The 23,174-nt window shown below is 37.6% G+C and overlaps 1 protein-coding gene across 4 annotated transcripts in view; it reads left to right on the forward strand.

Moving 5' to 3' along the window:
- Positions 1-21,104, forward strand: part of Ubxn2a (UBX domain protein 2A) — a 42,354-nt gene extending 21,250 nt beyond the window's left edge. For 3 of the 4 annotated variants that reach the window (XM_074049269.1, XM_074049267.1, XM_074049268.1), the window contains exons 5-7: positions 1,870-2,007; positions 3,302-3,460; positions 17,810-21,104. In XM_074049269.1, the coding sequence (XP_073905370.1) occupies positions 1,870-2,007; positions 3,302-3,460; positions 17,810-18,002 (490 nt within the window). In that variant the 3' untranslated portion in view covers positions 18,003-21,104. The remainder of the gene's footprint in view (positions 1-1,869; positions 2,008-3,301; positions 3,461-17,809) is intronic. The other variant, XM_074049270.1, reaches the window with a different exon arrangement.
- Positions 21,105-23,174: the final 2,070 nt, after the last annotated feature.

Genomic DNA, 23,174 nt, shown 5'->3' on the forward strand with positions numbered 1-23,174 from the left:
TTTCTTTTTTTTTTTTTTCTGTTTTAAAATTGGGTTATTTGCCTTGTTTACTGAGTTGTAAGCATTCTTTTTTTTGTTTTGTTTTTTCATTATGGGTCATTCAATCAGGGTTGTGTACATGTTAGATAAGTGTTGTGCCACTGAACTACATTTCCAGTTTCATCAGAGTTCTTTATATATTCTGGATGGCAGTCCCTTATTAGATATGTGATCTATAAATATTTTCTCCCATTATTTGAGTTGCTTTGCAATTCAAATGGAAAAAAATTATATAGAATTACTACATGTATAGTGAAAATCTAAAAGTCTATATCAAAGTTTGTAAAGTGACAAGGGAAGGGCTATTACTTTTTTTTTTTTTGGGGGGGAGTGGGGGGGGTATTGGGGTTTGAACTTTTAGCCTTGCACTTTGCCAGCAAGTGCTCTACCACTTGAGCTATACCTCCAGCCAAGAGCTATCACTTTCTAAGCTTACATGTTTACATTTTTTTAGAAAAACATCTATTTCTGAATTCAATTAAAAAATTAAACTTTCTTATTATAGTATGACTAATACACAGAAACTTATGCTCGTCAGGAGTATATGTTAAATGGCTTGTATTATCCAGGTGCTGATGGCTCACGCTTGTAATCCTAGCTACTCAGGAGGCAGAGATCAGGAGGATTGTGGTTCAAAGCCAGCTTGGGTAAATAGTTCAAGAGACCCTATCTCAAAAAAAAACCTTCACAAAAAAGGGCTGGTGGAATGGCTCAGGATGTAGGCCCCTTAGCTCAAGCCCCAGCACCACATACACACACAAATGGCTTGTATTATTTCTATAAGAAAAAAAATCACTTTGTAAGAATTTGTTAAAAATTTGTCCCTTTGAGGGTATGATTTTTGGTTTTTTAGCAGTACTGGGATTTGAACTGAGGGCCTCGTGCTTGCTAGGCAGGTACTTTACTGCTTGACCTACTGTGCCAACCTCCATTTGTTCCATGACATTATTAACATTCAACAAGTATATTTGTTCTCATCTGTGCTGCTTCAGACACTGTTTCTAGGACTGGAATCTATTTATGTGTAAAATAGATATGGTTCCTGCTCCCCTGACACTTAGGTTGTTCAAAAGAGAGGTGTCTGTGGAATACTAGGCAAAGCCCCTGCTGAATCCAAGTCCACACTGCTACTTAAATCCCTGTTAGGAGGATGGAATGTAAAAACATCTTAAAAATTCCAGTGTGTTTTGTATTTCACCTTTGTTATTTCCAAAATAAAACTGTATTTTCATTAAAAAACTGAAATGGAAGTCAGGCACTGGTGGCTCATGGCTGTAATTGTAGCTGCTCAGAAGGCAGAGATCAGGAAGATTCAAAGCCAGCTCAGGCAAATAGTTCACGAGACCCTATCTTGAAAATACCCATCATAAAAAGGGTTGGCAGAGTGGCTCAAAGTGAAGGCCCTGATTTCAAGCCCCGGTACTGCAAAATAAAAAAAGAAAAAAGAAATCTGCCCCTTCTGATGGGCAGAAAAAAACCCCAACAAAACAGAGCTTGATAAAATTGTTTAAACTTAAGGGGACATAGTCAACAAATATTTCATGAATTTAGTACTGTTCTGGGTACTGCTGTAAAACCAAATTTGTGATCTTAAAATTACTCTGTATCTTTCTCCTGGGTTTTGGGTATTATTCATATTATTTGACTGTATTATTTTAAATACAGTTAGTTATTTTACTGTAGAGAATACTGTATAGCTCTTGTTTCCATGTATTATATTTCTACATGTTATCTATACATGGATAGTATTAGTTTTGCATACATAATATGTTTTTCAGGGAAAGAAAAAACATTGGACACTTTTATCATTTTCTTTCTTTCTCTTCCAAGGGAATTACCTTCAGAATTCCAGGGGATTTTTGATAAAGAGGAGGTGGATGTTAGAGTTGAAGATAAGAAAAATGAAGTATGTGTGTCTACAAAGCCTACGTTCCAGCCTTTCTCAGGACAGGGTCACAGACTGGGAAGGTGAATTTTCTCATCTGTGTTTTCCATAGCACAGTTTTGATGAATTTTCACTCTGTCATTATTTTAACCATGTAGGGTTTTTCATTTTTCGTTATTTATCTATTTTCCTGTGCTGGAAATCAAACCCATGGCTTTACACATGCTCAGCAGGCACTCTGTCACTGAGCCTGCCCAGAAATGACATTGTTAAATGTTAATTTTTATTAGAATTCCTAAGTCGTACTTACTTTAATGAACATAGGCTAGCACTAATCATGGGGGCTTTATTCACTCTACAATAAAGTATTGAGGAAAAAAATGTATAAATCAGGATTGGGGTGTGACTCAAGTGGTAGAGTAACTTATTAGCAAGTTCAAGGTCAAATCCAAGCCCAGTACCACCAAAAAAAAAAAGATAAATCATTTTATAAGTCATTTTTTTCTCTCTTGCAGCTATCACTTAAGCTTTGTCATTAATGCTGTAGAATACCTGTGGTAACTTTTGACTACTAGAACTGTTTTTTTCCTCAATATAACAAAAAAAAGAGTTCTATTTTTATAGCTTCTAGTGTCTGCAATAATGTGTTCTTTTTCTATGATTGATATCTGAATTCTGAGGTATTAAAATGAAGTTGGGCACTGGTGGCTCACGCCTATAATCCTAGCTACTCAGGAGGCAGAGGTCAGGAGGATCGCAGTTCGAAGCCAGCCTGGGCAAATAGTTCGAGAGACTTTATCTCAAAAAAACCTATCACAAGAAAGGGCTGGTGGAGTTGCTCAAAGTGTAGGCCGTGACTGAGATCAAGCCCTGGTACTGCAAAAAAAAGAGAGAATAACCTGATAGTATCAGTCTCAAAGCCTTTAATTATTTTCAGGTTGTTCTATCTTCCTGTATATAGAATATGCAAAGATTAAAAGTGGGATCACTTTGCTTTTTATGAATTCTTGTCTTTCAGTGATCAAGATTTATAAGGCACATACATATTCATCCTTATATGTTAAAAATATCGGGATGTATCTTTCAAAACACTTGGTTATCCTCTTTTCTTTTATAACCCTAGGACTAACCTTTGAAGAGAACTAGTAATTTCTTTTATAAACTTACCCTGGACAGTAGATAAAGCTAATGTATAGAGCATTCTTATTATAAGCTTATAAATTTATTGGTTATACATAATTCCATTAGATTCTTAAAACTACTGTATATTGTGGATGTAACTAATGTAATATCTTTATTATTGAGGAAAAACTATAGTGTAAAATTTTTATAGAAATGAAAATAATTTGTCTGCCTTTGTTACTTGGAATTTTTTAGTGCTACACCAAAAATTGTTTCAAAAGCAAAGATTATTGAAGCTGAAAATAAAAATACTTTATCTGCTGTTTCACTGAACAACTTGGAACCCATCACTAATATACAGATCTGGTTAGCCAATGGGAAGAGAATTGTCCAGAAATTTAACATTTCTCATAGGTGAGTCCTTTATTTCTGTATTTGTCTAATATTTTTTTTCCAAGTTTAAATTTCATTTCTTTTAAGTTTAGGTAACTGACTTGTAAGAACCCTTGAAGGGCCTTAATAAATAGCTTTTTTTTGGTGGTGGTAGTGGCAGTGGTACTTGGATTTGAACTCAGGCCTTGCTCTTGCTAGGCGTGCTCTCTGCTTCTTGAACCATGTACCCAGCCCTGTTTGCTTTAATAATTTTTTGGACAGGGTCTGAGTTTATTTTGGTTTGGCCTGGATGTCGATACTTCTATTTATGCTTACCTCGTTGCTGGGTGCACACCAGCACACGCAGCTTTGTTTTAGTTGAGATGGGGTCTAACAAACTTTTTGCCTGGACTGGCCTGGAACTGTGATTCCTCCCACCACCACCACCGTCTCTTCATCTCCTGAGTAGCTAGCATTATTGGCACGAACCACCACAGCCTGTCCTTAGCTTTATAAACTTAGTAACTGGTCAAGACAATGGAAATTCTTGGACCTTGATGAAGTATTTTCAGTCTGTCTTAGGGATTTTCTTTCTAGTCATTTGATTAGTTTTCCTGTTTAAGTATGTAATTTCAAAATAATTATTTCATATATTTTAAAGTCAGCCATTAGTATTATGTGCAGGCTGGGTATGTTGGCATGCCTCTGTAGTCCAAGTTATTTGGGAGGCTGAGACAGGAAGATTGAGCACAGGAGGTTGAGGCCAGTGTAAGCAACACAGTGAGGCCCTGTCTCAAAAAAGAAAATATTATGTGTATATTTTTCTGTTTGTTGTAGTTAAAAGAATGCAAATAAGGAAATATTATAAACAATTGAAGTCAATATAAATTCCACCACTCAGAAATAGTATTAGATTGGTGCATTTTTTAGTCTTTTTATATCTTTATCTCAAAAGAAGTGGGATTTTTCATTTTAATTCAAAATAGAGGAGCTGGCAGGTGTTTAGCTTACTGGTAGAGCAGGTGTTTACTATGTACAAGTCTCTGGGTTTGATCTCTAGCACTGCAAAAAAAATAAATAAATAAGAATGTACAATACATAGTTTTTAAAAGAAAATATCAGAGGCCAGGTGCTGGTGGCTCACATCTGTAATCCTAGCTACTCAGGAGGCAGAGATCAAGAGGATTGAGATTCAAAGCCAGTGCAAGCAAATACTTCATGAGACCCTGTCTCTAAAACACCATCACAAAAGTAGGGCTGGTTGGAGTGGCTCAAGGTGTAGGCCCTGAGTTCAAACCGCAGCACTGTAAAAAATAGAAATAAAAAAATTATCAGGAAATGCCATGTAGACAAACATCACATATCTGTGGAGAGAAAGAGTTAAAATAATAGGAGCATAGGAACTTCTGGTTAGGTGAACACATGAACCTTCCTGGATGATAGTATGCCCAGAAAGGGCATAGTAGTTCTGCATTCCTTCTCCCATAACTCAGCTATGCATCTCTTCATCTGTACCCTTTGTGATGGCCTTTGTAATAAACCAGTAAAAGAGGAGGAAATTCCAATGAGTATCTGGGCATGGTGACATACTCCTACAATTCCAGAACTCAGAAAGTGGAGGCAGGGTGATTGAGAGTTCAAGACAGCTTAGGCTACAAAGTAAGACTCTGTCAAAAAACAAAAAGGAAAAAATAATAACAAAAATTGCAATGAATGTGAAAATATTTTAAGAAAAAAGAAAATGTCGATAGCTGAAGGTGTGGCTCAAATGGAAGAGTACCTGCTTAGCAAGCAGTACACCATGAGTTCAAACTCCAGTACTATAAAATAAGAAAATACAAGGAATTTGTAGACAATACTGTGGATTCTTCAGTAAAAATGCCATTTGCATTTTTGATATTGAGCATGATTGATATACTTCAAGTTAATTTTTTTTAAAAAGTAAAGAAAATTGATGGCTACAGAGGGCTGGCAAAGTGGCTCAAGCAGTAAAGCACCTACCTAGGAAGCGTGAGGCCCTGAGTTCAAACCCCAGTGCCACCAAATATATATATTTATAACTGGGTGCATCTTACATATACATGCCTGTAATCCCAGAACTTGAGAAGTTGAGGCAGGAGGAGTTCTAGATCAAGTCCATCTGTGCTTAATAGCAAGACCTGTCTTAAAAAGACAAAACAAAGAAAGGGCATCTTGACAGGAAAAAGAACCTTTTTCGTGTGTGTTTTGTGGTCCTAGTGATCAAAAAAAAAAGCAATTTTAAGCCTCATTTTACCTTTATGGACTTGTCAAAAGTGCCATGCTGTCTGAGTATGGAATGAAAAAATAGAATAGTCTCTACATTGTTTGAAAAATTTGTTAGTCACAGATTTCAAAAAGAAATATTGTATCACATAAATTTGTTTCATGTTAAAGAAAAAAACAGGGCTGGTGGAATGACCCAATTGGTAGAATGGCTGCCTAGCAAGCATGAAGCCCTGAGTTCAAACTCTAGTACCACAAAAAAGAAAAAAAGAAAGCAGTGATATCATTACTGTTAGACTTCAGTTGTGATTGGCAAGAAACTTATTGGGATCCAAGGCTCAGTTAATGAAGCTTTGCATGGAGAAGGAATGAGTATATGACTGGGGGTATAGCTCTCAGTGAGTGAGTAAATGAGAGAGAGGGAGGAGGGAGAGATGAATCTGATAATTTTTTTTTTTTTTTTTTTTTTTGGCAATACTGGAGTTTGAACTCAGGGCCTTGTGCTTGTAATGCAGGTGTTTTACCACTTGAACACTCTACCAGCCCTGAGAAGATGAGTCTGAGGTTAAACTGACAAAGGAACCTTTATGAAAGCCTGAAACTTGGGCCAAAATTAGGAGGGAGGTTTTTGAAGGAAGACCTACTAACAATAGAAATCAAGCAAATGATGTTGATTTCAGCAGTTTTCACTTAAGCTCTTAAGTCATTAGAAATTTTATAACCTGGCACCAGTGGCTCACACCTGTAATTCTAGGTATTTGGGAGGTTGAGATCCAGAGGATCAAGGTTCAGGGCCAGCCCAGGAACTAGATTGTGAAACCCTAGCTCCAAATAACTATAATAAAATAGATTGGATGTGTGGCTTAAGCAGCAGAGTCCTGGGTTCAAACCCCAGTTTATTGACAAGCTCTTTGGTGCATACCAAAGAAGTGCTCCAGTAGCATGTGCACAACCACAAACCAACATTGGAATCCTATTGACAGTTTCTTGTGAAAGGAAACTGATTTTGCCCTATTACCTATCTTCATTTTTTAATTTATTGTTGTATTGGGGGTACATTGTTACATTTACCAAAGCTCTTACAATACGTCATAGTTGAATTTACCCCCTCCTTCATTTTCCTTTATGCCCCATTCCTGGAATAGTTTACCAGGTCTCATTTCTCCATTTTCATACATAATGCTCTTGTCTGTATAATACTTTTTTTCCTGCTTTCATAGGATTCATTTTCTTCTCTTTGTAAATTTAAATGCTAAAGCTATGGTAAAAATGACTTACATGAATAGGTCTGTATTTTTGTCATCTCTCAGTAGTTAAATTACTGGGCCAAAGAGTATGACATTTTAAAGCCTAACTGGGCGCAGTGGCTCATGCCTATAATGCTAGATACTCAAGATGCCCAGGGGATAAAGTTTGCAGGACCAATAAAAAGCTGGGTGTGGTGGTGGCACTTGTCATCCCATCTGAGTGGGGAGCAAAAATAGGAGTACTGTAGTCTAGGCCAGCTCAGGCATAAAAGTGAGACTGTATTTGGAAAATAACTAAGGCAGAGAACTAAGAGCATGGCTCCAGTAGAGAGTGCCTGCCTGTCAAGCACAAAGCCCTGAATTCAAACCCCAGTACTGCCCCCCCAAAAAAAAAACCCTTTACATATTATATTCGTTTTGATTTTAATCATCTTCCCACAACTTGATTCATTTTAGTGATAGTCTCTAACTTAACTCATAAATGTAGAATATCTTCTTACATTTTTCCTATTTCTGTCATTTCAATTTTTCTGGTTTTGTGTGTGTGTGTGTGTGTGTGTGTGTGTGTGTGTGTCGTCAATGAACTCATTGAAATATGAGCTTGTAGAGTCATTTTTTATTCATCCAGTATATATTATTATATGTGTGCTCTCTGATAGGCACATTTGAAGGCTCCAGTGATACAGCTATGAACAAAACCAAAAAGACCTGCTTTTATGTAATTTCTAATCAGGAGAGACAGAAAATAGAGTAAGTTAAGTCATACAGCATTTTAGAAAACACACTCTGCTGAGAAATGTGAAGCAGGGGCTGGGCTATTATAACTCACTAGTAGAACTCTTACCAAGCATGTATACTGCTCAGGGTTTGATCTCCAGCACTGCAAAACAAATAAACAAAATAACCAAAGTATGTATTAGAGAAGAGAAATACAGGATTTGGGATAGCAGCTGGGGTGCAAAGAGCTAATGAATTTTTTTGGGGTTTTTTGGCATTGGAATTTGAACTCAGGGCTTCATGTTTGCTTTTACCAACTGAGCCACTCCATCAGCACCTTAATGACTTTTAATAATACATCTTGAAGACTAAATTTATAAAGTTACACTGATTTGTTTAGCCTATTAAAAAAAAAATTAAAAAAACAGTTATTAGCTTGGTACAGTGGTGCATTTACATGGTGGGTTTTTTTTTTTTTTTTTTGGTGGTACTGGGGTTTCAACTCAGGGCCTCTCTGCTAGACAGGCATTGAACCACTTAAGTCACTCTGCCAGTCTTTTTTGTGTTGAATACTTTAGAAATAGGTTCTCACAAACTATTTGCCCAGGCTGACCTCAAACTTTTGTCCTCCTGATCTCTGCTTCCTGAGTAACTAGGATTATAGGCAGAAACAACCAGCGCCTCACCCATACAGGAATTTTTTTTATAGGAATGTTTGATTACTAATTTTTGCTGATGATTCTTTCTGTGTTCATTTTACTTATTTATTTTGTGGTGCTTTGTATTGAATTTAGGGGCTCAAAAATGCTAGGCAAACTCTACCACTGAGCTACATCCTCAGCCTGCTGTTCATTTTCTCCTCTTATTTTTTTTTAATTTTTTTTTTTTTTATTTTACTGGATTTGAATGCAGGGCTTTGCACTTTCAAAGTAAGCACTCTCCTTCTTGAGCTATACCTCCAGTCCATTTTGGTCTGGTTATTTTGGAGATGGGGTCTTGAGAACTATTTGCATGGGCTGGCCTCAAACCTCATCCTCTGGAGCTCAGCCTCCCAAATAGGATTACAGAGTGAGCACCACACCCAGCCTCTTTGTTTTTAATGTCCTTACTTTATTGAGAAAAGTCAGCATAAGCCGGCACCGGTGCTTCAGGCATATAATCGTAGCTACTCAGGAGGCAGAGATCAGGAGGATCACGGTAAATAGTTCTCCAGACCCTATCTCAAAAAACACTTCACAAAAATAGGGTTGGTGGAGTGGCTCAAGGTTTAGGCCCTGAGTTCAAGCCACAATACTGGAAAAAAAAAGCATAGATAAAATTGTTAATTGTATCTTGATGAGTAGCCAGATGAGTTCTTTGGAAACATGTTTCAGTCAGAATTTCTGTGGGTGTAATTTAAAGAAGCTTTTCTGTACTACTCAACTGCTTCATTTGCAAATTCTGCCGCTATTTTTCTTTTTTTTTTTTTTTTTTTTTTTTTTTTTTTTTTTATTATTCATATGTGTATACAAGGCTTGGTTCATTTCTCCCCCCTGCCCCCACCCCCTCCCTTACCACCCACTCCACCCCTTCCTGCTCCCCCCCTCAATACCCAGCAGAAACTATTTTGCCCTTATCTCTAATTTTGTTGTAGAGAGAGTATAAGTAATAATAGGAAGGAACAAGGGGTTTTGCTGGTTGAGATAAGGATAGCTATACAGGGCATTGACTCACATTGATTTCCTGTGTGTGGGTGTTACCTTCTAGGTTAATTCCTTTTGATCTAACCTTTTCTCTAGTTCCTGGTCCCCTTTTCCTATTGGCCTCAGTTGCTTTAAGGTATCTGCTTTAGTTTCTCTGCGTTAAGGGCAACAAATGCTAGCTAGTTTTTTAGGTGTCTTACCTATCCTCACCCCTCCCTTGTGTGCTCTCGCTTTTATCATGTGCTCATAGTCCAATCCCCTTGTTGTGTTTGCCCTTGATCTAATGTCCACATATGAGGGAGAACATACGATTTTTGGTCTTTTGAGCCAGGCTAACCTCACTCAGAATGATGTTCTCCAATTCCATCCATTTACCAGCGAATGATAACATTTCGTTCTTCTTCATGGCTGCATAAAATTCCATTGTGTATAGATACCACATTTTCTTAATCCATTCGTCAGTGCTGGGACATCTTGGCTGTTTCCATAACTTGGCTATTGTGAATAGTGCCGCAATAAACATGGATGTGCAGGTGCCTCTGGAGTAACAGTCTTTTGGGTATATCCCCAAGAGTGGTATTGCTGGATCAAATGGTAGATCAATGTCCATCTTTTTAAGTAGCCTCCAAATTTTTTTCCAGAGTGGTTGTACTAGTCTACATTCCCACCAACAGTGTAAAAGGGTTCCTTTTTCCCCACATCCTCGCCAACACCTGTTGTTGGTGGTGTTGCTGATGATGGCTATTCTAACAGGGGTGAGGTGGAATCTTAGTGTGGTTTTAATTTGCATTTCCTTTATTGCTAGAGATGGTGAGCATTTTTTCATGTGTTTTCTGGCCATTTGAATTTCTTCTTTTGAGAAAGTTCTGTTTAGTTCACATGCCCATTTCTTTATTGGTTCATTAGTTTTGGGAGAATTTAGTTTTTTAAGTTCCCTGTATATTCTGGTTATCAGTCCTTTGTCTGATGTATAATTGGCAAATATTTTCTCCCACTCTGTGGGTGTTCTCTTCAGTTTAGAGACCATTTCTTTTGATGAACAGAAGCTTTTTAGTTTTATGAGGTCCCATTTATCTATGCTCTCTCTTAGTTGCTGTGCTGCTGGGGTTTCATTGAGAAAGTTTTTACCTATACCTACTAACTCCAGAGTATTTCCTACTCTTTCTTGTATCAACTTAAGAGTTTGGGGTCTGATATTAAGATCCTTGATCCATTTTGAGTTAATCTTGGTATAGGGTGATATACATGGATCTAGTTTCAGTTTTTTGCAGACTGCTAACCAGTTTTCCCAGCAGTTTTTGTTGAAGAGGCTGCTATTTCTCCATCGTATATTTTTAGCTCCTTTGTCAAAGACAAGTTGCTCATAGTTGTGTGGCTTCATATCTGGATCCTCTATTCTGTTCCACTGGTCTTCATGTCTGTTTTTGTGCCAGTACCATGCTGTTTTTATTGTTATTGCTTTGTAATAGAGTTTGAAGTCAGGTATTGTGATACCTCCTGCATTGTTCTTTTGACTGAGTATTGCCTTGGCTATTCGTGGCCTCTTGTGTTTCCATATAAATTTCACAGTAGATTTTTCAATCTCTTTAATGAATGTCATTGGAATTTTGATGGGAATTGCATTAAACATGTAGATTACTTTGGGGAGTATCGACATTTTTACTATGTTGATTCTACCAATCCATGAGCATGGGAGATCTCTCCACTTTCTATAGTCTTCCTCAATCTCTTTCTTCAGAAGTGTATAGTTTTCCTTGTAGAGGTCTTTCACATCTTTTGTTAGGTTTACACCTAGGTATTTGATTTTTTTTGAGGCTATTGTAAATGGAATTGTTTTCATACATTCTTTTTCAGTTTGCTCATTGTTAGTGTATAGAAATGCTAATGATTTTTCTATGTTGATTTTATATCCTGCTACTTTGCTATAGCTATTGATGATGTCTAGAAGCTTCTGAGTAGAGTTTTTTGGGTCTTTAAGGTATAGGATCATGTCGTCTGCAAATAGGGATATTTTGACAGTTTCTTTACCTATTTGTATTCCTTTTATTCCTTCTTCTTGCCTAATTGCTCTGGCTAGGAATTCCAGTACTATGTTGAATAGGAGTGGAGATAGTGGGCATCCTTGTCTGGTTCCTGATTTTAGAGGGAACGGTTTTAATTTTTCTCCATTAAGTATAATGCTGGCTGTAGGTTTGTCATATATAGCTTTTATAATGTTGAGGAACTTTCCTTCTATTCCTAGTTTTCTTAGAGCTTTTATCATGAAATGATGTTGGATCTTATCAAAGGCTTTTTCTGCGTCTATTGAGATGATCAAGTGGTTTTTGTCTTTGCTTCTGTTAATGTGGTTTATTACGTTTATTGATTTTCGTATGTTGAACCACCCCTGCATCCCTGGGATGAAGCCTACCTGGTCGTGGTGGATAATCTTTTTGATGTGTTGCTGAATTCGGTTTGCCATTATTTTGTTGAGGATTTTTGCATCAATGTTCATTAAGGAGATTGGCCTATAGTTCTCCTTTTTGGAGGTGTCTTTGCCTGGTTTTGGGATAAGTGTAATACTGGCTTCATAAAATGTGTTTGGCAGTTTTCCTTCCCTTTCTATTTCATGGAACAGTTTAAGGAGGGTTGGTATCAGTTCTTCTTTAAAGGTCTGATAGAATTCAGCAGAGAATCCATCAGGTCCTGGACTTTTCTTTTTGGGGAGACTCTTGATTGCTGCTTCAATTTCATTTTGTGTTATAGGTCTATTCAGGTGATTAATTTCCTCTTGGTTCAGTTTTGGATGATCATATGTATCTAGAAATCTGTCCATTTCTTTTAGATTTTCAAATTTATTTGAATATAGGTTCTCAAAGTAGTCTCTGATGATTTCCTGGATTTCCATGGTGTTTGTTGTTATCTCCCCTTTTGCATTCCTGATTCTACTAATTTGGGTTTTTTCTCTCCTCATTTTAGTCAGGTTTGCCAGGGGTCTATCGATCTTGTTTATTTTTTCAAAGAACCAACTTTTTGTTTCATTAATTCTTTGTATGGTTTTTTTGGTTTCTATTTCGTTGATTTCAGCTCTTATTTTTATTATTTCTCTCCTTCTATTTGTTTTGGGATTTGCTTGTTCTTGTTTTTCTAGGAGTTTGAGATGTATCATTAGGTCATTGATTTGGGATCTTTCAATCTTTTTAATATATGCACTCATGGCTATAAACTTTCCTCTCAAGACTGCCTTAGCTGTGTCCCATAGGTTCCGGTAGGTTGTGTTTTCATTTTCATTGACTTCTAGGAACTTTTTAATTTCCTCTTTTATTGCATCGATGATCCATTCTTCATTAAGTAATGAGTTATTTAGTTTCCAGCTGTTTGCATGTTTTTTGTCTTTACTTTTGTTGTTGAGTTCTACTTTTACTGCATTGTGGTCAGATAGTATGCACGGTATTATTTCTATTTTCTTATATTTGCTGAGGCTTGCTTTGTGCCCTAGGATATGATCTATTTTGGAGAAGGTTCCATGGGCTGCTGAGAAGAATGTATATTGTGTAGAGGTTGGATGAAATGTTCTATAGACATCTACTAGGTCCACTTGATCTATTGCATATTTTAGATCTTGGATTTCTTTATTGAGTTTTTGTTTGGATGACCTATCTATTGATGATAATGGAGTGTTAAAGTCTCCCACAACCACTGTGTTGGCGTTTATATATGCTTTTAGGTCTTTTAGGGTATGTTTGATGAAATTGGGTGCGTTGACATTGGGTGCGTACAGATTGATGATTATTATTTCCTTTTGGTCTATTTCCCCTTTTATTAGTATGGAATGTCCTTCTTTGTCTCGTTTGATCAATGTAGGTTTGAAGTCTACTTTGTCAGAGATAAGTATTGCTACTCCTGCTTGTTTTCGGGGGCCATTAGCTTGGTAAATCTTCTTCCAGCCTTTCATCCTAAGCATATGCTTATTTCTGTCGGTGAGATGAGTCTCCTGTAAGCAACAAATTGTTGGATCTTCTTTTTTAATCCATTTTGTCAAACGGTGTCTTTTGATGGGTGAATTAAGTCCATTGATATTAAGTGTTAGTACTGATAGGTATGTGGTGATTCCTGCCATTTAGTTATCTTAGTTGTTTGAAGGTTTGATTGTGTGTACCTAACTTGATGTTACTCTCTACTGTCTTGCTTTTTCTTATCCTGTGGTTTGGTGCTGCCTGCCTTTTCATGGTTAAGTTGGGTGTCACTTTCTGTGTGCAGGATCCCTTGCAGAATCTTTTGTAATGGTGGCTTTGTGGTCACATATTGTTTTAGTTTCTGCTTATCATGGAAGACTTTTATTGCTCCATCTATTTTGAATGATAGCTTTGCTGGGTAGAGTATCCTGGGGTTGAAGTTATTTTCATTCAGTGCCCGGAAGATCTCACCCCACGCTCTTCTTGCTTTTAATGTTTCTGTTGAGAAGTCTGCTGTGATTTTGATGGGTTTACCTTTGTATGTTACTTGTTTTTTCTCTCTTGCAGCCTTCAATATTCTTTCCTTAGTTTCTGAACTTGTTGTTTTAATGATGATATGTCGTGGAGTAGTTCTATTTTGATCTGGTCTGTTTGGTGTCCTGGAGGCCTCTTGCATTTGTATGGGAATATCTTTCTCTAGATTTGGGAAATTTTCCGTTATTATTTTGTTGAATATATTACGCATTCCCTTCGCTTGCACCTCTTCTCCTTCTTCGATGCCCATGATTCTCAAGTTTGGTCTTTTGATGGAGTCGGTGAGTTCTTGCATTTTCTTTTCACAGGTCTTGAGTTGTTTAATTAGTAGTTCTTCGGTTTTTCCTTTAATTACCATTTCATCTTCAAGTTCTGAGATTCTGTCTTCTGTTTGTTCTATTCTGCTGGATTGGCTTTCCGTTTTGTTTTGCAGTTCTGTTTCGTTCTTTTTTCTGAGGTTTTCCATATCCTGGCTGTTTTCTTCTTTATTGTTGTCTATTTTTGTCCTGAGTTCATTTATCCATTTATTCATTGTGTTCTCTCTTTCACTTTGGTGTTTATACAGTGCTTCTATGGTTTCCTTTATTTCTTCTTTTGCTTTTTCAAATTCTCTATTTTTATTGTCTTGGAATTTCTTGAGTGTCTCCTGTACATTTTGGTTGACCCTATCCAGTATCATCTCTATAAAATTCTCATTGAGTACTTGTAGTATGTCTTCTTTTAAATTATTCTTGTAGGCTTCATTGGGTCCTTTGGCATAGTTTATCTTCATTTTGTTGGAGTCTGGCTCTGAGTTTCTGTTCTCTTCATTCCCCTCTGGTTCCTGTACTAATTTTTTGCTGTGGGGAAACTGGTTTCCTTGTTTTTTCTGTCTTCCTGTCATTGTCCTTGGTGTTGTTACTGTCCCTGTACTGTGTGTAATTAAGTATTTTCTAGCTTGTAATAATAACAATGGTAATATTGAGAACGGAAGAGTGAGCTGAGATGGAAAGCAAGAAGTTAAAGAAAAGGGGAAAACAAATATACAGACAAGAGGGAGAAAGCAGAACAAGGTATCAGACAAGAGAGTTTCAAAGGTATAAACAGGGAGTGTTAGTGTACTAATCGACAGTAAGCTGAACAGACAATAGAGAGACAGAGAGAGGATTGAAAATCAAAGATAAAAAAAATAAAAAATAAGTATATGAAAGTAATATCTATTTATAAAAATGAATTAAAATAAAATGGAAAATAGGAAATTAAAAAAAAAAAAAAAAACCAAAAAACTTCCAAGTTTATATGCAATGCAATTTCAGTGTTAATAATTTGGATGTCCGTCTTAATCTCCAGTCCTGGAGTTGGTGCCTCAGATGTTGTTCTGTAGTTGTCTCATCAAAGGGGATGCATAAAGTAGAACAAAACTACACTCACACACACACAGAAGAAAAAATAAAAAAAAAGCCCCACCAAGTGTCCCCAGTTCAAATGCAATAGTTTCAGTAAGTTTTTCGGCTTGCAGGTGTAATTCGGTTGTTCTCTCATCAAAGGTAGGGAGAAAAAGAAAAAAAAGCGTCTGGAGGCAGTTCTGAGAGTGGTATCTGCAACTGTGGCTCGCCTGCCTGCTGCTCTCAGCCTGTAGCCGGCGGGCGTTATTTATGCAGATCTCTGGGGTGAGCTAACACTCACCTGGTCCCACAGGCTTTGTTTGCTCAGAGTTCTCCTGTGCGGGGGAGGGGGGCCTCTGCTACAGGCTTTTCCCTTTCCAAGCACTGGGAAAGGCGACACTGCCCCGCGTTGTCAGGCCTGCGTGTTTATTTACAGTTCACGTGGGAAGTGGGTCTTCCCTCCTCTCACAAGCGTCCCGCTCCCGCCAGAGCCTCTCCGGCCCGCCCGGCTCGTTTATTTTCAGTCCCGGGAAGGCTTCCCTTCCCCCAATCTTCAGCGCTCAGGGCGCCCCACCCTCTTTCCAGCGTGTCTTAACTGTTCTTATTGCTTAGTACTCAGTTTCTCTTTTTTTCCCGGGTGGAGGTCAGTCTGTCCAGGGGGCTATGCTGCTCTGGCCCAGGCTTGTCTGTGGGGGAACCGCGGTACCGCGAAGCTCACCTGGTCCGTGTCTTCCCAAGCCGTATGGGCGCCGGCCACTGGCGGCCCCGGGTGCCCACCTCGGTTCTCCGTTTAACGTGAAGTGGAGATTCTCTGCGCCGGCTGGAGATGTGGAGGGGTCAAAGTTATGCCTTTTCTCGGTGATTATGCCTGCAAAGTGTGTCTCCAGCGTCTCTCCAAGATTTCACTATAGGAGGCTCGCTTTCTGCTTCCTACCTCTAGCCGCCATCTTGGAATCCCCCTGCCGCTATTTTTCAAGAATCTTCTGTTCTTTTTTTTTTTCTGTGGTTCTGGGGGTTGTTGAATTCAGGGCCTTGCACTGGCCAGGCAAATGCTCTACTACTTTACTACTTGAGTCACATTCCCAACTTTTTTTGCTTTTATGCTGGGGCCAGCCTGGACCATGGTCCTCCTTTTTACAGTCCCCACAGAGCTCTGTCCTGGCAAGTCTCACTGACTTTTTACCCTGGCTGGCCTCAAACCACAATCCTCCTAATCTCCAAGTCATGAATAACTCAGGTTTCAGGCGTGAGCCACTGCACCTGGCTGCTGGTCCGCCTTTTTAAGACCACACTCAAACCCTCCAGAGATCTTTCCCCAGTTCCTTTAATGTTTGTTTTCTTGCTTTTTCTATTTACATTTCTCAACGTAAGTTTTAGCTTTTAGTTACCCAATTTTGAGTACCCCAATAAACATAGTGCCCATGTGCTAGACTTTCTTGGTGTAATAGAGTGACACATAGTGACTTGACTGAATGGGAAAATTCTATGTTAACTGATAAGCCATACTGCATTAATTTTGAGTTGTACATTTTTTCATATTTTTGTGTCTCCCCATTTTAGTGGATATACCCTGTGGTCTGTTGTTTACCATCTGGCAAGCTTGACACAGTTTTCTTTGCTATAGTATCTACCTCAGAGCATGCAGAACAAGACGAAAGACCATCCAGAGCCAGTAGTGGAGCACTTTAAAACCAATTGTGTATTTGGCTAGAGTGTAGCTCAGTGGGAAAGCATTTGCCTAGCATGCATGAGGCCATGGGTTCAAATCCTAGCATTAAAAAAGGAAATTTTATATCACCAACAATCCTGAGTGGCTATTATGTGGAAAAACATGTACCTTGATGACTATAATGTTCAAGTGTAGGGGTAGTCAACTTATTTTATTCTATTTGTTTTTGTATTTTATGGAAGCATATGATTGATTTGTTATTTATTAAATTAAATCTGAAAGTACATTTTCAACAAATACAGAAACTCCAAGTGTAAAAATATTTTGTCATAGACTGGATTTAAAGAAAGTTTAATAATATGTAATGTGTCTTAAAATCAATGGTATCTTAGTTTTGATCAGCTTCAGGTACAGTCTATTTAAATATACACACATACAGGTAAGTAAAACTTTGAGCTATATTTAAGATTATAATCATTATATAACATTATAGTTATAATAACTGTGCTCATTATACTAACTGAAATTCCATCTGCACTGAGTTAAATTTTTTCCTAATTGGAAATACAACCTGTGGTTATATAGTACTATTTCTGTTCCATTCAGTTAGATATGGAACCTTTCTATTATAGAAAATCTTAGGTATGCACAAAAGCAAAGAAGATATATTGGTCTATCACTCAGTTCACAATGAGCCATCTTTAAGCAATTCCAGACTTCGTAGTTTTATATGTAAATATTTCATTCTCTGTCTCTAAAAGATGAAGGAACCTTGTCATACTTTAACAGTAATTCCTTACATAGGAATATGTAGATAGTCTAAGATTTGGGCTGTAGCTCAGTGGTATAGCACTTGCTTAGCATACACAAGACCCTGAGTTCCATTCTGAGTACCACCAAAAAATTAAAAAAAAAAAAAGGAGAAAAAGACTAGTCCAAATGACAACTCATCATACAATAATTTGCTTATTCTGTGTTAATAGTTTGTCTGTTTTTCAGAGTAAGTCACATCAAAGACTTCATCGAAAAATACCAAGGATCTCAAAGAAGTCCTCCCTTTTCCTTGGCAACAGCTCTTCCTTCCCTCAGATTGCTAGATGAGACACTCACTCTGGAAGAAGCAGATTTACAGAATGCTGTAATCATTCAGAGACTCAAAAAGACTACTGAACCTTTCAGAAAACTTTCATAGTATTGATTTTTAAGAAACAAAGTGGAAATTTTGGAGAGAAATGGTTGGAAGTGGACATGCAAAAGTAGGAGAAAGAAGTCAGATTCGCTGGACTTCTGATTTGAGTGCTATCAAAATAATTATGTTAGGAAAGTGACATGACTAGAAACCATTCATACACATGATATTAGCCATTCATACACCATTTTCAAACAGCAGGTATTTATATAAATGTTTGCTGGCTCAGAGTTTTTAAAAAACAATACATTATAATACAGGCAGGTTAAAAGCATCAGTGTAGAGCTGATGTTGTAGCTCAAGTGGTAAGAACCCCAGTGCCACCAAAAAAAATAAAAATAAATCAGTATAATTATTTTATAACTTGGATATACTCAAAAGACTGGAAGGAACTATTTTCATCATAGCTATATCTAAACTTCAAAGTCTCCTCAGTTTTCCCTCTGTCCTGGCAAGATATATATTAATTTGGCAACAGTATCTAAGATATATTTTCATTTAGAAATAAATTTTGAAGTTTATATAATATCTATCAATCTGCCTACTCATATTTCTATACCTTTTAAATACGGAATTTAAAAATTCACTCTCCCCCCAGGAACCCGAACTTATTCCCAAAAATAGAAATTTATTTTTAGCTGATATTTGGGGTTAGCCATTCTTTTGCCACCACCCACTTAGAATCTAATACCTGGCTTGTCACATTGCTAATTTGTAAATATTTTTAAATTAATCACATAAAGTGTGAATTTTCTGTATCACATATCAGAGGCAACCTGTTTGTATGTTAGAGGATTTTTACATTCTGATGTCACAAAGGAAAACATGCTTTGTAATCAGAACTAGTGAGACTTCAGCATTTCAGTCAGATTAAACCTTCTTGTTTGGAAAAAAAAAAAAAAAAAAGCTTAAGGAGCTCTTTTGCAAATATCTGTTGAATCACATTAAAAGTGGAGTACACATTGAGTGTGCTGAGAATTAAGTGGCCCATATCAGCAGTTACGCTCAGAGGGTGTTGGATGTATGCTACAAAGCTTTTGGTCTCAAGACCTTATATTTATGTGAGCTATATATAGCAATATTATATTAGAATTTCTAGGGCTGAAGGCATGACTCACGCAGTAGACAGCCTGTCTAGCAAGTGTGAAGCCTTGCTCATTACTGCCAAAAAACCCAAAATTCCAAGTTTTAAAATAATTTAATTTCCAAGCCAGGCACAGTAATGTACCTGAAGTCCTGGCTACATAAGAGGAGGATCATTGAGCCCAGAAGTTAAGAGGCAATGTAGTGAGACCCAAGTCACTTAAGAAGCATAAAAAGATTTAGTGAGAAAAGTAGCATTGTATTTCTTTCTCTACAAATACCTTTCCTGTCTGACTTAATGAAGAAATGTGGGTTCTCATCTGCTTCTGTTACAATGCCACACATCTTGCAGCATCCAGAGGACACCACTGGCACGTTGATGAGAGAATGTAAAGAGGTACATAAGATTATGAAAAAGTTCTGACATTGTACACCTCTGAATATGCCCATGGTTCACAGTGATGCTGAAGCCTTAGTGTAAGAATGAATCACTTGGGAATCTTCAAAAATGCCTGGTCCTCCCACCCACCACAAACACTATCAGTCTTTATGTCCAAAATGGGTCCCCAAACGCTGCATTTGGAACTGTGGGTGATTCTTAAGGCTTGGTAGAAGTACCACTCTACCAAGAAGTCCTGTACTAAGCTTCTCTCCAAGAACATAGAGTCTGTATGCTTTACTGTGGACAGTGGAAGACTCCACTGAAGTGGAGCTAGTATGCCTCAGGTTTTGTCCTCATCCCCTACAGTTGACTCTTAGTCTGTCCCCCTTCAGCCTGAAGCAATCATGGCATAAACCTGGACTTTGTCTCATAGCACAGATGAGACAGAGCTAAGGCATTCGAGTGAGGTTTTTAGTGAAGGCTCAGGAAAACAAAAGGGAACTGTCCTGCCTTATCCTTCCTGTTTGCAGTCTGTTCTAAGGACTCTTCATGGCTCCCAGCCTTCCACATAGCAAAGGTCTTTTCATTGGGAAGGCAGAGAACTAAGGAGAGCTTTCTCCCTTTGTCCTTTACCCTAGGAAGTGAACAGGTATGTAGTAGAAAATAAGTATTTATTGTCAGTAATGTTTACACAGCCATGTCATAATGAATCCTGAAAAATAAAAATGAACTTATCTTTCAGCTGTAGAAAATAACTTATTGTAAATATGTCTATTAATCTGTAAGAAAATGTTCCATATTATCATGAAGCATTTTTATTTGTATAATTACAATCAATATATGATTCTCCATGTGTTTCTGTACTGAGCCTCTTTTATGAGAATGTTTTTTATGTACCTACAGAAAAGCCTGCTTTAGGGGTTTTTCAGTTTATAATTAGGTACCCAGAGGGCACAATGGAGGTTCTTGTGTATACATGTAGAATACACTCCAGTGAGAGGTTCGTATAGGGAAAGAACTGTCATCAGCAATAACCTTCATTTTTTTTTTTTAACTGTGAAAACTTTCGTTAATGTGACTAGTATTCTCAAGGGTTTTCTAAGGATAATCATCTGATAAAAGCTTTTTCCTTGAAAGTTTAAGTTTAGTTGTTAATTAAATTGTATAGAATCCTTAATGCGGTTGACTTTGGAAAACAGAAATTGCCAAAGAAAAGAAAATCAGTAAACATCTTCGGTGTGGAATGCAATTTGACGTAAACGTTTATTTCAAAACTGTCATCAGTTTCTTGAAATAATTAGAGTAGACAATTTAGAAATACATTTCTAATTATACAAGTTCTGAATTCCTGGTTAAATTACTATGCATTATCAAAGTTCAAAAATCTCAGTATACTTTTCTTGATGCTTCAGTGTATTGATAATTTGGTAAATATGCATTTATTTCAGTGCCTTAAAGTATTTTGAGTGCAATATTTTTACAAATGGTTAACAGAACTGTTCTCTCAAGGATGAAATACTGTTTGTTGAAAGGATCTATGAAATAACTTACACTTGTAAAATAGTTACATGTGAATGCATTTGTTTTTGTTTGACTCATTCAGTTTGAGAATTAAAGAATTTTAGATGCCTTTGCTTTAACCATTGTTACCTTTACTTAATACTCAGAAATATAAAAATGTGATTTTTTAGTAACAACTGGATGGTTGTGTTTGTTAAATCATCCTTTGTGCTTGCTGTGGTGGTGCAGTCCTAGAAACCAAGCACACAGGGGGACCACAGTTTTAGGGCAGCCTGGGCTACATAGTAGACCCTGTCTCAAAAACTAAAACATAAATAGTCCAAACAATCTGTTGTGTCCAGCTGAACTATCATGAAGGCTTGTTAGTAGGGTTTGCTCCTTTGTTCTTTCTCTTTCAAAGTACAACCTCTAGATAAAAAAAAATTTCAAATCCTAGCTGGGCACCAGTGGCTCATGTCTGTAATCCTAGCTACTTGGGAGACTGAGATTGAGAGGATCACAGTTCAAAGCCAGCCCGGGCAAATAGTTCTCAATACCCCATCTCCAAAAACAGAGCAAATGGACAGGAGGTGTGCCTCAAGAGGTAGAATTCCTGCTTTCCTAATGTGAAGCCCTGAGTTCAAACCTGATTCCCACCAAGAAAAAAAAAAAAATTGTTCAGATCCTCAACTAGAAGTGATTCAGTAGATTAGTATTCGGCTCTTTGTCATTTTGTTTTAAATGTATTCTATTCATAGTCATTGTAGAAAGTATAAAATGCAAATATCCTAAGGTGATCTTTAAATCACTTGTTATTCCACCATTAAGAGAGAACCACAAATACCATTTTGTTTAGGTGGTTTTTTGTTTTGTTTTTTTGTGGTACTGGGGATTGGACACAGGGCCTCACGCTCGCCAGGCAGGTGTTCCACACTTGAGTAATTCCCTAGCCCAGTAAATAGCCTTTTCACGTGCGTTCTTTCACGTGTTATTAAAAAGCGGTTTGGATCTTCAGTATCCCCCAGGGCCATGGTGCTGTTAGGAGGTGGGGGAGCCTTTAGTAGCTGGAGCCTGGTGGGAGGAAGTTCTGTCATTGGGGGGAAGGGAATGCCTTTGATCCCAGCACCTGAAAAAAATATATGTGCAGTAAAAACTGATTTTTTAACCTGTGCTTTCTTTCAAACTTAAAATTGTATATGCAATGAAGTGCAGGTATTGGGGATGAACTCCCAAACCTGCTCCAGATGCATTTAAAAATGATGAGTTGCCAGGCAAGCCTGTTATCCCAGCTACTCATGGAGTGGAGATCAGGTTTGAGGCCAGCCCAGGCAAAAAGTTGAGACCTCCTAGCAAGTGTGAGGCAAGTTCGACCCCCAGTAGATTATCCAGAGAAACTTCAGTTAATTTTTTTTTGGGGGGGGGGATCAGAGTTTGAACTCAGAGCCTACACCTTTTTTTTTTCTCGTTTATTCATATGTGCATACATTATTTGGGCCATTTCTCCTCCCTCTCCTCCCTGCTCCCCCCCTCACTTTCAGGCAGAATCTGTTCTGCCCTTACCTCTAATTTTGTTGAAGAGAGAGTATAAACAATAATAAGAAAGACAAAAGCATTTTTGCTAGTTGAAATAAGGATAGCAATACAGGGAGATTCCTAGCATTGCTTCCATGTATAAATGTGTTACATTCTAAGTTGTGCAATGGGTTTTTTTGAGATAGGGTCTTGTGAATTATTTGCCTGGACTGGCTTAGAACCTCAGTCCTCCTGAATCTCTTCCTCCTGAGTAGCTAGGATTACAACCATGAGCTTCCAGTGCCCAGCTTAGTTTATGTTTTAATATCCAAGGAATTAAATATTTTAGCACCTGTATTAACTAGTCTTTCTACTGTAATCAAGGAAACAAAAGATACCTATGTGTGTAGGTTAAGGAATTAAGGCATAAGGAATGACTTGTTACAGAGTGAATATGGTACTCTGTAGGACCAGATTTAGCTGTTATAAAATATTCAAAATCATAATGCTTACAAAATAATAAAATTTTATTTCCCATGCAGAAGTCCAGAGAGCAGCAATTCAGGATTGGTAGATCAACTCCATGAAAATTGTCAACCTCCCATGTCGTTCATCTGCAGTCTCAGCATAGTTGGACTTGGGGTCTCACGATAGTTGTACTGCCAGGTCACACTTGGCGCAGCATGTGGGCGGTTAAA

Source organism: Castor canadensis, chromosome 12, assembly GCF_047511655.1.
Source record: "Castor canadensis chromosome 12, mCasCan1.hap1v2, whole genome shotgun sequence".
In the NCBI taxonomy this organism is placed as follows: Eukaryota; Metazoa; Chordata; class Mammalia; order Rodentia; family Castoridae; genus Castor; species Castor canadensis.